Source organism: Cetorhinus maximus, chromosome 22 (assembly GCF_964194155.1).
Source record: "Cetorhinus maximus chromosome 22, sCetMax3.hap1.1, whole genome shotgun sequence".
Classification (NCBI taxonomy): domain Eukaryota; kingdom Metazoa; phylum Chordata; class Chondrichthyes; order Lamniformes; family Cetorhinidae; genus Cetorhinus; species Cetorhinus maximus.
Window position 1 is genome coordinate 31506104 of NC_135900.1, and position 17094 is coordinate 31523197.

Below are 17094 nucleotides of genomic sequence, written 5' to 3' on the forward strand. Positions count from 1 at the left end.
TTGTTCCCTCCTATGAGAATGATGAACTGCTGACGCCTCGGATTAGAGAGGGGAGGGGAGGGGAGGGGAGATGGGGGGCGCCGCTAAATAATTTCAACTCGAACCTTCATCCATCAGAACATGCCCGTCTCACCCCGTCTGTAACCACAGGACTGAAGGCAGCCGACATCTGCTTCCTTAAAGACATTGCTATGTCCAGCAGCCAGCACATGGGAGTGCAGCATCTGTGAAGTGGACCAGACTCAAGGCTTTTATGAAATGCTCCTGTTGGCAAAGTTGCCAGGAGACGTCCGCAATGCCGTGTCCCGTGGAAGAGGGACCGCTCCGATCCCAGTCCTGCTGAGCTTCTGCCAAGACTCGAGGAGCATCTGAAGAGCCACTCACCCGGTCATTGCCCCCCCCACCCCCTCCCCCCATTCCCCCCCACCCACCCACCAACCCACCTACCTCCCTACCTCCCCACCTCCCTACCTCCCTGGCGTCTCACAACCTCAAAGAGGCAATCGATGGAACCACTTCTCCAGACCATGTGCGATCTGGCCAGGATCCCGATTCAAGCCTTTTAATATGAGCTCCATGCTCCGGGGGCTCTGGCTGTCCCTGCTTGTGATCGGCGTGTGGGTCTCACCTCGAGTCTACTCGTCATGGTGGTAAGTCACTCAATGGGTTTGTGTTTCAGGAATAGCTTCAAAAGTACCACACACGAAAAAAAAAAGACACCCGCAATCCTCAGCAACCCTGTCAGGCACCTTCACCCGGGAGGGAGCAGGCAGCCTGAGGTTTTACACCTTATTCTTGTAACACACTCGACTTCCTCGCGATTTTTAAAGCTCTCCCATCTGAACAGTGCTGAAAGCAGAAATAATGCCAGGACAGAAATGCCCTCTGTGCCCACCCTGAGGCATGATGACACTTCGATTACTTTTTGTTGCAAAGTGCAATTTTAATTTTTTTTTAACCTATTTCACAATCTCCCCAGACTTTATTTGAAACTTAAAAACCTTGTCCCAATTTCGGTATAAGAGCGAGTTAAAACAATCAGATTTTGTTTAGCTTCCAGCCTGGTATGTTTGCTTTGGGGAATTTCGGTATGGGTGGACTCTAAGTCCGAGCGCCTGCGGACACAACCCGAAAATAGGAAAATGTCCAGGAACTCTCCTTCCAGCATAACCTCTCCTCCCGGGGCAGAGACGGGTGAAGGTTTGTGGGGTGGGGTGGGGTTGGTGGGTTGGTCGTTCGTTTGGAGAGGAGACCAGTAGCAACACTCGCAACACAACACAATACCTTAATGAACATGTTGGGACAGGCTGCAAGTTACACGGGGTGAGACATCTTCCACAGACTGGGCTCCGCAAACCCCGTTTCTTCCACAGATTAACTTTCACACAGCAGACTGGAATGACTGAAGTCTTCAATTGTAATCGGCCAGCCGGACACTACACAGGCCCCCTCATTAAACAGGCAGCGGCATCATCCTCCCCACCACCACCCCCAGTCTGAACTACATGGTACAATTGTAATGTTGCTGTATCTCTGTCATTGTGAGGACAGTGTGAAGTGAGGGACGGACAAGACCCAAAACTTCAAGATCCGGACAATTCTGCGCTCGGCTTCATTCAACTTGTCCAACCGCTCCCTCGCCCCCTTGAGCAGCATAAACGGAGCTGGAACTATTCGAACTAAATCCAGCACCTGCGAGTTTTCGCTTTAATCTGTCGAATTCATTATAAATCAACGAAATTCTGGGTGGGAAAAAAAAACTAACCCAAGGTCCGCGGGTAGATAGGACGTGAATTTTAAAATGAAATTTAAGTTGTGCGATTCCCAATCTTAAAGAGAATGAGTGTTGTTGCCCCCTCTACGAGGGAAGGGCCACCACTCAGTGGCAACACATCTGGCACCTTCCAAACCAGCAGGTGAGAGGAGTTCCTCTCCAGACCCTTCAACTGGTTCAGTCCACAAACATACAGCAGTTCCACCTCGCCCAATACTAAATGTGAAATCTTTCAATATTTAAACAGAAGCGTACTGTATTTGTCAATGTATCAGGAAACAAGTCTTCAATTTCTCAAACATTCAGCAAGTGATATAAAATTCTTACTAGTCCCCTGGATGAAGCAATGTTGGAGTTTTCTGAAATCTTCCACAAAAATCCTGAATTGATCTGAAATGCATTGTCCTCGCCGAAATTGCACTGACGAACAGCGCCACTCATCAATGTTGGGAACAGTTGATGGTAAAGCACCAAACAGCAGAAAGAATAGAGCAAAACGGGTTTTAACCCGAGTGAATGTGTCTCTTCATTTGGCACTATCTTTACACGTACCTGAACAGAAAATACTTCGATATTTAAAATACATAACTACAGGTATGACATTAGGGCTACATAGTATAACAAAGCATTACAAATGGTTACATAGGATTACATAGGAAAAAGGCCATTCAGCTCAACCAATCCGTACAGGTGTTTATGAGCCTCCTCCCATCTTTCCTCGTATAAACCTCTCATCATAACCCTCTATTCCCATCACCCTCAAATATTTGTCTAACTTCCCCTCAAATGCATCTATATTATTCACTTCAACAACTCCCTGTGGTAGCGAGTTCCACATTCCCATCACTCTCTGGTAAAGAAGTTTTTTTATTCCCTAATGGGTTTCTTGACTTTATATCGATGGCCTCTAGTTATTTCTTCTCCACAAGAGGAAACACTCTCTCTGTATCCACTCTAACAAAACCTTTCATAATTTTAAAAATCTTCATGAGATAAGCCCCTCAGCCTGTCAATCCTTTCCTGATATGTATACCCACACATTTCTTGTATCACCTTTGTAAACCTTCTCTGCACCCTCTCCAGCCCTCTACATGCTTTTTATATATGGTGACCAGAACTGCACACAGTGCTCTAAGTCTGGTCTAACCAAGGTTTGACACAGGTTTAAGCATAATTTCTCTATTTTTTCATTCTAACCCGCTGGAAATAAAGCCTAGTGCTTCGATTGTTTTTTTTCATGGCCTTGCTAACCTGTGGTACACTCTTCAGTGATTGGCTTATTTGTACCTCAAGATCACTTTGTTTCTCTACCCACATAGAGTTGCATCTTCCAAGTAATAAATGATCTTCCTCTTCCTGCTACCAAACTGTACTACCTCACATTTATCCTAATTTGACAATTATTTACTTATTAATATCCCCCTATTATTTGTCGCTGTCCTCCTCAGTATTGACTATTCTGCCACGCCCACAATTTGGTGTCATCAGCAAATTTAAAAATTGTGTTTTTGATTCCAAAGTCCAAATTGTTAATATAAATTCTGAACAGCACTGATCCTTGCTTTCCACTCTGAATAACTACCATTTATTCCCACTCTCTGCCTCCTGTCTTGAAGCCAGCTAGCAATCCATTCTGCCTCTTGTCCCCTGACTCCACATTCTCTGACCTTAATCATTAGTCTATTATGGGGTATCTCATCAAAGGCCTTTGCAAATGCAGACAAATTATATCTACTGCATTACCATTATCTATTCTCTCTGTTACCTCCTCAAAATAATCAATCAAATTGGTCGAGCAAGACTTTCCCTTTTGAAATACTTGCTGATTATTCATTATTATATTTTCATTTCTAGATGCTCTTCTATTCACTCCTTTAGTAGTGATTCCATTATTTTACCTACCACCAATATTAAGCTGACTGGTTTATAATTCCCTGGGTATGTTTTGTCATCTTTTTTAAATATAAGAATGACATTAGCTATCTACCAGTCTTCTGGCACTACACCTCTATCTAGTGAATTATTAAATATGTGTGGTAATGCCTCTACGATTTCTTCCCTTGATCCTTCCAAAATATGTGGATACAATCCATCCAGACCAGGAAGTTTATATTCTTTAAGTTTGGTTAGTTTATTTAATACATGCCCTTTTCATTTTAACTGCACTTATCTCATTGCTCATCTCATCATTCAATATCATGTCTACTTGTTCTATCTCCCTGGTAAACACTGAAGTGAAATAATTATTTAATATTTCTGCCACATCTCTAGTGTTACCTGTGGTATTATCCCATCTATCCCTTAATGGTCCTAGTCCCATCACAGTCTTCATTTCTTAATGTTATGCTTGTAAAATAGTTTAGTATTTTGCTTCATGTTTCTTGATAATTTAATTTCATGGTTCTTCTTTGCTTTCCTAATTGTCTATTTTACTTTTTTCCAAATCCTTTTGCATTCTCAGTTATCATGCACTCCCCTGCAGTCTATGAACTTAATCCTCATTCCTAATCCTCAACTTTTTCTGTATCTCTTCATTCACCCATGGAGTCTCTTGGTTTAGTGAGAGTTTGTTCTTTCCTTTTAGAGGAATATATTCTTCAGCAATCATAAGTAATGGCCTTAAGATGGTTAAAAGGACAAGGGCATGATAGAAAACTACAACAGGAAGAAAGAGGAAAATAGAATTCCACAGCTTCGCAAATTGGTATTCTGACATTGCTCCTTTTCAGTTTCTATCTCCTTTAAGCAAGTTTAACTTGCAACCAGCAATCTCAGGAATGTCCTTCTAAAAGCCATTTTTTTCAGGAGATAGGGCTTTTCCTTCCTCAGCCATACAAGAACACGTTCACGTGGTACTTGTTTTTCTTCTGACTAGCAGCATCAATCACTTGTACAATAGCATAATGGCTGCAGGAAGAAGCCTTTTTGTGATGTTTGATTATGTCAATTCAATTTTTAACATATTAATTTCTCTCACTGTTTAAGTCTTTCATTCCCTGCACTGTTCCTTTAATCTTGGTTAGGGATTATTTTCTTCCACCTCTGTTTTTGTTTTAAAGCACGATGATGTGCCAGAACGAGCTGGGATTTTTAGCCTTCTGATTCTTTCTTTTCCTCCAGGAAGGACAGTAACCTCATTACAATGTAATGATCAAGCTCAGGAACTTGTTCTAGGAGGTGTTTTACCATTCTCTGGAAAAACATCGGAGCACAAATATGCTGTGCTGCCTGTCAATGCATTTTTACTTTATGCTTTTTAAATAAATCATAAATATTATTTATAATTCATGAATACTTTTTCAACTTTGAAGGACAGAATGGTATGATGTAGCCAGTTGCAAAAGCATCATTTAGTTTGTCCCAACAATGTGCTCTGGAATGGACCATCTGCTTTGAGAGCTTTAACATTTTATTTAGGGCATTTTTACATTTTCTCTACTTGTCAATGAGGTGAAAGCCAATACTGGAGAATGGGACAGTTTTCAGCATGAAGCACCCAGATACAGAGTCAAGAAGTCCCAGACAGTTCAGGTACAGCATAGTTCACTGTAGAGCACAGCCTTGAGTTTAAAGTATTGTCATCTGTGTGGCATTCCTGATAAGGGCAAGAAATCATTTGAACTGAACATCCAAAAAATTCCAAACATAATTTGCAGCTTCCATAACTTAATAGTAAACAAAAATATTAATTCCATGTAGCTGCTACCCTGAAGGAGAAATAATTTCTACTTATTTCTAGCCTCGGTTGGGGATTGGTTGTATAGTCTCCTTGCTTTTCAGGTGGGAAAATAAGCCCTAATGATACTTCACCAATGATTGCTGCTATATTTAACATTGCCGCAGCCCACCTCAGCAGAGCACCCATACTACCATTTATTCTTATTCGCTTTTATGTGTTACTAAATTAAGCTGGCTTTACTCATTTTACTTAGGATCATTACACCCAACAGAAAAAAGCTTTCATCAAGATTGTATACTTACATTCTCCTTATATTGGAGGAAGGGATCAAAGGTCTGCATTTATTTTTCATTTTCAGTTCATTTCCAGTATTTTCCTGCAAATGATTGTATCGTGCTAAGTCCTGGTTTTGGGAATTGTATTAACTTTCTGGTGATCCACAACTACAGCTTAGTATGTTTTCCTATAAATTTATTAGCTCAATAGAGGAGCATGCAAGAAAGCAGACTAACATTCAAATGTTACCTTCAAATTATCAGTTCACTAGATGCTGATCTGAAGGGTTTCAAACAGAGGTCAGATCTCTTTTTCCTCCCATATGGAAACTTCATCTGCAAACTGCTATCTCTCCAGATTCAATGTCAAAGTTTGAAGTCTGAATCAACTCTTACTTTTTTCCTCAAGATAAGACCAAATTATTTTTAAGGTCTTTTAGCTCGCAGCCTGATTTGGTCTGGAGCAAAGATCAAATGAGGTGTCAGGAAACAGAATGATACCATAGGTGTTACAGTGAAGCTCTTCAAGAGCACCAGAGCCTCAATAATTACTACAAGGCCAAATATTGAGGTAACAGTACTAATTTGGTGCAGCCATCAGCCGATATACATCTTTCTACATCAGGTGTATGGAGGACTGAATCTCTTGGACCCAGACAGATGATGTACTCATTTTTTTTTTTTGATATATTCATTCTTTGGATGCGGGCTTCGCTGGCAAGGCCAGCATTTTTTTTGCCTAACCCTAACTGCCCTTGAAAACTTTCCATGTGAACTGCAGAGTAGCGATTGCCAAAAGAGATCTCAATGAGTGCCAAAGTTCTACCTAAATATAGCACCAGTCATTGGTGAAGTATCATTAGGCCCTATTTTCCTGCCTGGAATACATCAAGATTATATTGCCAATCCCCAACCGAGACTAGAAATCAGTAGAAATTTGTTCTCTTACAGGGCCGCAGGTAAATGGAATTAATATTTTTGTTTACCAGTAAGTTATGGTAGCTACAAAGCATTGTTAGGATTTTTTTGGATGATCAGTTCAAGTGATGTCTTGCCCTTATCAAGAATGCCATACAGATGACAATACTTCAACTTCAATTGACACACTTTATATATGAAATAGATAAGAGGTCCTCCAATAAGTATATATTACAAGAACTCTGAGCTGATGGGCCTTGATGCTTTGAGACCTGGTTAGTTTTTGTTCAGTGAATGTTGGAGAATAGGGAAGGAGGAGGAGTGAGAAGGGGAGGAGAAGGGGAAAGCAGGGAGGGCATGAGTAGTAGAGGAGAGGGGGGGTTGGATCTGCGATTTAAAAGCTTAATATCATAATCAGCTGTAATGTGATAAAAGATTTCATTCTCCAGCAGTGTTGTTGCATTTTGTACCTTGAATGATTATCTTTACCAATTCTGGCAGGTATATGGGTGCCCTTGGAACCCGGGTGATTTGTGACAACATCCCAGGCTTAGTGAGCAGACAGCGACAACTTTGTCACAAACATCCTGACACAATGCAGTCAATTGGAGATGGTGCCAAAGAGTGGATTGCAGAATGTCAGCATCAATTCCGCCATCACCGCTGGAACTGTAACACCCTGGACAGAGACCACACGCTCTTTGGTAGAGTCATGCTCAGAAGTAAGTAAAATATGGAATCTAAAGCCAAATTGTTTTTTGAGATTATCTTCACAACTATTATAGTCAGTTTATTCTATTTGGTGGTCTTTGTAGGCTGCACTTATATTTTGTATGCTGGTTACAGGCATTACAATGGTAGCTGAGAAGTGCGACCAAGAGCTGGCAGGCCAAAATTATACTGCTGGCTGTGCATCTGCCCAGGTCACAGTAAGGTCAGCCACAAAGAAACTCTATGTTCACGTACTTGGACAAATGGGTAGTATTCCAGTCATTGGGTTGTCAATCTGTAATGTCAGGGGACTGTGGCTAATTGATCGCATGTATTACTAAATATTAAATCTACAATGCAAGATCTTTTTTGCTCTGATTACAAAATGCAGACTTGCATTACATCCTAACTTATTTCTATGCTTTTGGTAAAGTTTTATTTGGATGTATAGACAATAAAAATAGACACTAAAATTCTGCCCTCTCCGAAGCAGTGAATTATGAATGTTTTCAATTGAGAAAGACAGACTCAAGTTATTTGAGAGAATTTGTGTTCTTACTTGAATAATAATGAAATACAAACAAGCATGCTATTATTGTGTTTACTCTGTTTTAACAATTGTGCGATCTTTAAAATTTTCAGCTTCGATACTAAGTTTTTGTTTAATAAATGGTTCCTTTTAGTGCAAGATCAACCTCAACTCCATTATATATAGAATAAACACAATTGTCAAACTGGGAATGAGTTACAAGTGAGGAAGACTAACAGTTAAAGTTTTGAGTCCGTATGACTCTTCAACAGTTCTGTTGAAGAGTCATACGGACTCGAAACGTTAACTGTGTTCCTCTCCGCAGATGCTGCCAGACCTGCTGAGTTTTTCCAGGTATTTTTATTTTTGTTTTGGATTTCCAGCATCCGCAGTTTTTTGCTTTTATCTGAGGAAGACTAACAATGGGTTCAAACAGTCAAAATAATGAAAGAAGCCTGAGTGGTTTACAATCAGACGGCTGTTCAATGTAATCTACACAATTTACTCAGCTTCCCATTGCTATCTAGAAATTAGGGCCTGAATTTCACACTCTCCCATTGGCAGGTTTTTAGGCGGGGGGTGGGGGGCAAGGGCTGTGGCGCGAGTGTGAAACTGAAAGAATGGGATTCCCTCTTGGTTCCTGCCCACCCCGACCTCACAGCGATTTTATGCTGGAGCGGGCAAGGACTGCCCTTGCACCAATTGAGGCCCATAGATGGCCATTTATTGGCCACTTAAGGGCTGTTTCCTCCCAGCCTCAATTTTTAGGCTGGCGGGAAGTTTTACATGCATGGGGGAGACCCAAGAAAGAATGGGCTTAGATCTTGGGCAGGAAGGGGGGGAAGGGGTACGTCCATCAGAAGCCCCCTACTGACAGCAGGGACCCCCCCCTCCCTTTTAAGGCCCAGTGGCCGCTGGAGATACCCCTCCCACAACCTCTCCACTGATACCCCGATCGCCCCTTAGCGCCCCCCAGGCGTTCCCTAACCCCCCCACTCTGGGACCCCTTAAACTTGCCATGTCCTCCGGTCCCAGGACTTAGGCTCAGGCATCTTCCTGAAGTTCCTCTTCAGTCCGCTGCCACTTTTGTCACTGCAGGGACTGGAGAGCTGCCGGTCAATCAGATTGTCTGGCAGCTCTCTAAAGCGGGACTTCCTCCCGTGTGAGGGGTGGAAGTCCCTCCTGCTGCCAATTGACACTCATTGGAGCTTGAAATGGCTGCAGGGCACTCGGAGTGTCCCCCGCCAGAAGGGAGACCAGCCATCCGAAAAATTCAGGCCTAGGTTCTTCCGTATCTTGATTTAGAGAGTATTTCTACTTTTAATGACCATCACATTAGTTTATGCCAAGACATCTGCCATCATTTTTTTGAATCTGTGGCTTCTTTTCTCATTATTTTTAAAGTATTTGTTTTTATTTTTGTGAAATCAATGCTAAACCGACAAAACTACTCTAGACATTTAAGTCCCTTTATTATTGTAATCTTGTTTGTTTCAGTATCACACTGCTGAACTGTATAAAACTATTCAGCTCAGGGAGAGTGGAATTCCCCTGGTTCTCCTGGAGCTCCCACCTTTTAAGTTAAAATTAGGACATTAAAAAAATTAAACTTTAAGGGATACTGATGGTAAAGATTCCTGTGGAGGGGATGTTCACCTCTGTCTATGTGAACTTGCCTTGTGTCAATAGGCATTTTAACCAATCATCTTGTGCTATCCTGGTACAGGTAGCAGAGAAGCCGCCTTTGTTTATGCCATCTCCTCTGCTGGGGTTGTGTTTGCCATAACGAGAGCCTGTAGTCAGGGAGAACTCAGCTCCTGTTCCTGCGACCCCCAAAAGAAAGGCACCTCCAAGGACAGCAAGGGAACCTTCGACTGGGGAGGATGCAGTGATAATATTGACTATGGTATTAGCTTTGCTAAAGCATTTGTGGATGCCAAGGAAAAGAAAGGAAAGGATGCCAGAGCACTGATGAACCTGCATAACAACCGAGCTGGTAGAAAGGTGTGTTCATTCTTACTCTTCAGATTTTTTAAAGCGTGGATTTTGTGCTCCTTACATATGTTTTGGCAATGGGAAGTTTTTTCATAAAGGAAAAGGTTTGCAAAACCCTTTTGACTTCATGTCAGAAAAGGTATACAGCCCATTGTTACAGTGTCACTACAGAGAAGTGGAATGAAGAGTTTTTAACATTTTGATGAACTGTTGTGCTTACCAATATTTTCCCTATTTCAGGAACCCAGAGTCAACATCAAGTATCTACATGTCAGGTTTAATTAACAAGGTTGCATTAAAAGTAAAGCTCTGTCTATTTTATTCCAACCATGTACCTTGACTAGTCTCTGCACCAGCTACACTGTGGCCGGTCAGGGTGAGATTGCTAATGATCGTCCATGTACCCCTCGGGATGTACATTAACTCACATTAGTCACATTGACAGCAACTTGTAGACATTTGTGCGAGGCAGAAAGACATATTTGCTGCAGTAATCACCATCATCGTCATCACGTGTGCTCTGCTTGAAAACAGATCCTTGGCTCACAGTAGTCTTTCCATGTCTCTCTATCCTGTGCCAGTCTTTCCTTTGCCAATAACTTCCTTCAATTTTCCATCCATCCAACATTAAAATTCTCTTCCTTCCTCTTTCTCCTGGAAATCTTCCCTGCATAACATCTCTTACAAGTTCATTTCCTCTTAAGATGTGCCCTGCCCAGTCTCTCTTGCCTTTTCCTAATTATGTTCAGCAAATTTCTTTGTTCGCTCAGTCTCACAGCACTTACGTTTTCTGTCCAACTGATCCTTTCCATTCTCTTCCAAACCCACATGTGGATTTGCTACAGTAAACAGCATCCAAATGACATTTCCATAAACTCAAAAAGATTGAAAGTTGGACCTCAATCCAATTACCCCAATTTGATTAAGGTCCAATTCATTTCCTTGCTGCAAGTGGTTTTGTATATTAACTGCACAAACAAAAAGGGGGGTAAACTAAAAACACTATGGGCAGGATTTTTAGATTGGCGGGTGCCCGCGATTGGCAGGCCTGGGAATGGCCAGGGAACAGACCCCCCAACCGCAATCGGCCCCCAATTGCCATTTCACGCTGGCTGGCCAATTAACATCCAGCCAGCGTGAAACGTGTGCTGAAAGACTCAGCACTGCTGGGGTGGGGGTGGGAGGAGGACAAGTGCTGAAGTGGCGCTGGCGCGGATGAAGCGCAGAATGAAAGCTCCCTGAAGGCAGAGAGCTGCCTCAGGGTGCTGAAGAGTTTAACTGCAATAAAAACAGATTTTAAAATCTGGAAAAAATGTCCATGCATCGGAATCAGTCACCTGAACATATACAAGATGAAAATTCTGCCCATACTTTTTTTTAAAATTTGATAATGGAAATCTCATCCCACCCATGGGTGAAGTTTCCTGAAAAATGCAAAGGCCCCCTGGCCTCTTCACCCCCCCGGCCAATCGTAATGTTGGACGGCAACAAAAAAATTTCCATTAATTGCTACTTTAATGGCCTTAATAGGCCTCTTAATTGTTGGCGGGCACGCTTCCGACTCTCACGCAACATCATAACGCACTATTTCATGCTGGAGCGGGTCACCCGCACACCGAGCGAAAAACTCTGCCCAATAAATCTGAAGTGAAAGCATAAAATACTAAAGAAACCAGCATCTGAAAAGAGAGAAGTTGTTTTGGCTGTAGCCCCTTTGTCAGTTTTGATGAAGGGCCTAACTCTGAAGAGTTAACAACTTTGATCTTTTCTGATGTTGATAGATCTGCTATGCGCTTCAGGTATTACCTAGTTTGATTCAAAATATCAACTGCTTTGTTTCAAATCCACACAGTGTCAAAATCACACCAAATCTGAGGTGTCCAGCACAGAATTAGAGTGCTCTGAGCTCTTAGGATGGAGCATGTGACATTTTTAGGACGCTCGCCAAGTATAACAATCAATTAATTCTCCACCCATAGGTTAGAGAAGAGATCAGTTCCTTGTAATAAATTATCTTTCATTCTTGTGGGTAGGAATGTTGCTGACAACCCTGTGAACATCAGCACAGCAGCAGTAATGCTTCTTGGTGGTAACCATCCTGTTTCTCATGCTCATTATTTCCAGGCTTTGAGTGAGAACACAGACAGAAAAAATATATATTACATTTTAAGTACTTTATAAAAAGTAAATAAAACTTTAATTCCAACACATGTATTCACAAACAATAGGATTAGAACACCGCTGTGCCTATTGAGTTATGACAGGAATTAAATAGTAATAGTTCTCAGCAATTAAGGCATATACTATCTAATTTACAGTTAGGTCCATCTAGTACCAGTTAGTTACTTATTATGCCATGAGTATTGCTGCTGATGTCTCCAGTGAATTGATCCTCAGTGATGTTGTTGTTGAGAACTGAAGATACTGTGTTATTTTCCTGGCAGGCTGTAAAGCGCTTCCTGAAGCTCGAATGTAAATGCCACGGAGTTAGCGGATCATGTACCTTGCGAACTTGCTGGCTTGCCATGGCAGACTTTCAAAAAACTGGTAATTACCTGCGGAGAAAATACAATGGAGCTATCCAGGTGATCATGAACCAAGATGGGACTGGTTTTACTGTAGCAAACAAGAACTTTAAAAAGCCAACGAAAAATGACCTAGTGTATTTTGAGAATTCACCAGACTATTGTGTCATGGACAGAGAAGCAGGTAATCCCTCACTCCACTATTTGTTATATTTCACTGAATATAAACCCATTCTGGTTGCTGCAATCACAGTGTAGGCCTACACTGGAGCTTTATATTGTATTTGTCCTGAAACTATAACATTACAATACTTACCCTTCCTTAAATGTTTCCTATTAGTACCAGAATGTTTTTAAATAAGAAGCACTATAACTAAATGGTTTGTGAGTCAGTGACTTGCTTTCTCCCATGGGAGTTGGCTTTGAATCCAACTCAAATTGATGGGATAGTAAGGCTGTTAAAAAGAAATTTCAATCAAATTGACAATAGATAAAAGCTCCTGGTTTTTATGACTTCCAATGTAACATGAATTCATATTGCATTGCAGCTTTCGAGCACCATTGGAAAAGTTGCATTCATACATTAAGGGGGTTCTTCTGAGTTAGGAGCAATAAATGCAAAGTAAAGGGAACTTCACATTGCATTCAACCCAGAGGGCAGCGCAGTTATCAGAAAGTGCAAATAGTGAGAAACTGTTCGATTCTTTAGCACTAATATTCTTCTGTGAGTGAAGCATTTACCAAAAAAATAAGAAAATATCACCATGCTCATTACAGATTTGCTTTTTGGACTTAATTGACAAAACTGTCCACCTGACGTAGCAGACGGAATTTTTCTTTTTATTTGTTCATGAGATGTGGATGTCGCTGGCTGGGCCAGCATTTATTGCCCATCCCTAATTGCCCTTGAAAAGGTGGTGGTGAGCTGCCTTCTTGAACCGCTGCTGTCCATGTGGTGTAGGTACACTTGCAGTGCTGTTAGGAAGGGAGTTCCAGAATTTTGACCCAGCGACAGTGAAGGAACAGCGATATATTTCCAAGTCAGGATGGGGAGTGGCTTGGAGGGGAACTTCCAGGTGGTGCAGTTCCCATGTTTCTGCTGCCCTTGCCCTTCTAGATGGTAGTGGTCATGGAGTTAGAAGATGCTGTCTCAGGAGGCTTGGTGAGTTCCTGCAGTGCATCTTGTAGATGGTACACACTGCTGCTACTGTGCATTGGTGGTGGAGGGAGTGAATGTTTGTGGAAGGGGTGCCAATCAAGTGGGCTGCTTTGTGCTGGATGGTGTCAAGCTTCTTGAGTGTTGTTGGAGCTGCACTCATCTAGGCAAGTGGAGAGTTTTCCATCACACTTCTGACTTGTGCCTTGTAGATGGTGGACAGGCTTTCGGGAGTCAGGTTGGGAGTTACTCACCACAGAAGTCCAAGCCTCTGACCTGCTTTTGTAGCCACAGTATTTATATGGCTAGTCCAGTTCAGTTTCTGGTCAATGGTAACCCCCAGGATGTTGACAGTGGGGGATTCAGCAATGGTAATACCATTGAATGTTAAGAGGTGATGGTTAGATTCTCTCTTGTTGCAGATGGTCATTGCCTAGCACTTGTTTGGCATGAATGTTACTTGCCACTTGTCAGCCCAAGCCTGGATATTGTCCAGGTCTTGCTGCATTTGGACATGGACTGCTTCAGATCTGAGGAGTTGTGAATGGTGCTGAACATTGTTTAATCATCAGCAAACATCCCCACTTCTGACCTTATGATGGAAGGAAGGCCATTGATGAAGCAGCTGAAGATGGTTGGGCTGAGGAACTCCTGCAGTGATGTCCTGGAGCTGAGATGATTGACCTCCAACAACCACAACCATCTTCCTTTGTGCTAGGTATGGCTCCAACCAGTGGAGAGTTTTCCCCCTGATTCCCATTGACCCCAATTTTGCTAGGGCTCCTTGATGCCACATTTAGTCACATGCTAGTTTGGTGTCAAGGGCAGTCACTCTAACTTCACCTGTGGAGTGCAGCTCTTTTGTCCATGTTTGAACCAAGGCTGTAATGAGGTCAAGAACTGAGTGGCCCTGGTGGAACCCAAACTGAGCGTTAGTGAGCAGGTTATTGCTAAGCAAGTGCTGCTTGATATCAATGTTGATGACCCCTTTCATTACTTTACTGATGATCGAAAGTAGACTGATGGAGCAGTGATTTGCCGGGTTGGATTTGTCCTGCTTTTCGTGTACAGGACATACCTGGCAAATTTTCCACATAGCCGGGTAGATGTACTGGAACAACTTGGCTAGAGGAATGGCAAGTTCTGGAGCACAAGTCTTCAGCATTATTGCTGGAACATTGTCAGGGTCCATAGCCTTTGCAGTATCCAGCGCCTTCAGCCATTTCTGGATATCACGTTGAGTGAGGCTGAAGACTGGCACCTGTGATGCTGGGGACCTCTGGAGGATATCAAGATGGATCATCCACTTGGCACTCCTGGCTGAAGATTGTTGCAAATGCTTCAGCCTTATTTTGTGCACTGATGTGCTGGGCTCCCCCATCATTAAGGATGGGGATATTTGTGGAGCCTCCATCTCCAGTGAATTGTCCACCACCATTTGCGACAGGATGTGGCAGGACTGCAGAGCTTGGACCTGATCTGTTGGTTGTGGAATCATCTAGCTCTGTCTATCACTTGCTGCTTATGCTGTTTGGCATGCAAGTAGTCCTGTGTTATAGCTTCACCAGGTGGATACCTCATTTTTAGGTATGCCTGGTGCTGCTCCTGGCATGCCCTCCTGCACTCTTCATTGAACCAGGGTTGACCCTCCAGCTTGGTGGTAATGGTGGAATGGGAGATATGCCGGGCCATGAGGATACAGATTGTTGTTGAATACAATTCTGCTGCTGCTGATGGCCCAGGATGTCTCATGGTTGACCAGTCTTGAGTTGCTAGATCTGTTCAAAATCTATCCCATTTAGCACAGTGGTAGTGCCACAAAACATGATGAGGGTACCCTCAATGTGAAGATGCGACTTTGTCTCCACAAAGTGGTCACACCACTTCCAATACTGTCATGGACAGATGCATCTGTGGCAAGTAGATTGGTGAGGATGAGGTCAAGTATGTTTTTGCTTCTTGTTGGTTTCCTTGCCACTTGCCATCGACACAGTCTAGCAGCTATGTCCTTTAGGGCTCGGCCAGCTTGGTCTGTTGTGGTGTACCGAGCCACTCTTGGTGATGGACATTGAACCCCCCACTCAGAGTACATTCTGCGCCTTTGCCACCCTCAGTGTTCAACACAGAGGACTATTGATTGATCAGCTGAGGGGAGGTGGGTGGGACGTTGCGGTAGGTCATAATCAACAGGAAGTTTCTTGCCCATGTTTGACCTGATCCTATGAGACTTCATGGGGTCCGCAATCGATGTTGAGGACTCCCAGGGCAACACCCTCCCGACTGTATACCACTGTGCCACTTCTGCTGGGTCTGTCCTGCCGGTGGGACAGGACATTCCCAGGGATGGTGATGGTGGTGTCTGGGACATTAAGTGTGAGTATGACTATGTCAGGCTGTTAGTTGACTAGTCTATGAGACAGATCTCCCAATTTTGGCACTAGCCCCCAGATGTTAGTAACGAGGACTTTGCAGGATCAACAAGGCTGAGTTGGCCATTATCGATTCCGGTGCCTAGGTTGATGCCAGGTCGTCCATCTGGTTTCATTCCTTTTAGGCTTTTTAGCAGTTTGATACAACTGAGTGGCTTGCTAGGCCATTTCAGAAGGCAGTTAAGTGGATTTGCAGTCACATATTGGCCAGACAAGGTAAGCAAATTTCCTTCCCTAAAGGACACTAGTGAACCAGATGGGTTTTTACAACAATCAACAATAGTTCCATGGTCACCATCAGACTTGAACTAAATTTTGCCATTTGCCATGGTGGGATTCAAACTTGGGTCCCCAGAGCATTACTCTGGGTCTCTGGATTATTAGTCCAGTGACAATACCACTACACCACTGCCTCTCATAAGTTGGTAGCAGTGCTGATTTTGCTTCACTAAATGCCATTTTTGGCTTCCTTACAGAAGAAAAGCTAGGAAGTCAGTTTTCCTGATATTCATAGGAGAGAATTAAGTCAGGAGACAGACCTTATGTATTACACTCTATATAGAGATATACATATAACTTGGGTGTCATTTAAGACTAGAAGTATTGAAATCTTTGAATCTATTGTTATGAAAAGATATACTTCCATATTATTATGCCAAATGCGGTTTTAAGAGCATTTGGGATAGACAGGAGAGAGTTCCATTGAAAATGAAGATCAAATGATAACCCCAGCCTGGTTCTTTCAATCTCAGCATATTTAATACATTTTTAGCCATGATATCAGTTCGAATTCAGCAATCACACGATGCAGTAGTCAGTGTCAATTACAACCTTTCATGCGTTCACTAATGAAAATTTTGTAGTGGACAAAATACGCAGTTGTTATAACTTGACCGGATGCAACAGGTTTCCCCAAGTGCATTGTATTACTCCATCCAAAATTCCATCTTTCAAATATTTTTAATTGCGGCGACTGCTGGAAAGAAAAAAATTAGATTGTACTTCAATAATGTTTTGTTTTGAGTAACTGTGGGTGGCAGTCTTTTGACAGTGGGAGCAGTATTTCTAATACTAGGTTACGTCTACATAACTCTTGGCAAAGA

The 17094-nt window shown here is 42.6% G+C and overlaps 1 protein-coding gene across 1 annotated transcript in view; it reads left to right on the top strand.

Annotated features, from left to right (window-relative positions):
* Positions 1-476: 476 nt before the first annotated feature.
* The window catches only part of wnt2 (wingless-type MMTV integration site family member 2), a 33592-nt gene continuing 16974 nt past the window's right edge, over positions 477-17094 (top strand). The window contains exons 1-4 of the mRNA XM_078568024.1: positions 477-650; positions 7148-7368; positions 9613-9890; positions 12326-12590. Coding sequence (XP_078424150.1) covers positions 568-650; positions 7148-7368; positions 9613-9890; positions 12326-12590 — 847 coding nt within the window. The 5' untranslated portion in view covers positions 477-567. The remainder of the gene's footprint in view (positions 651-7147; positions 7369-9612; positions 9891-12325; positions 12591-17094) is intronic.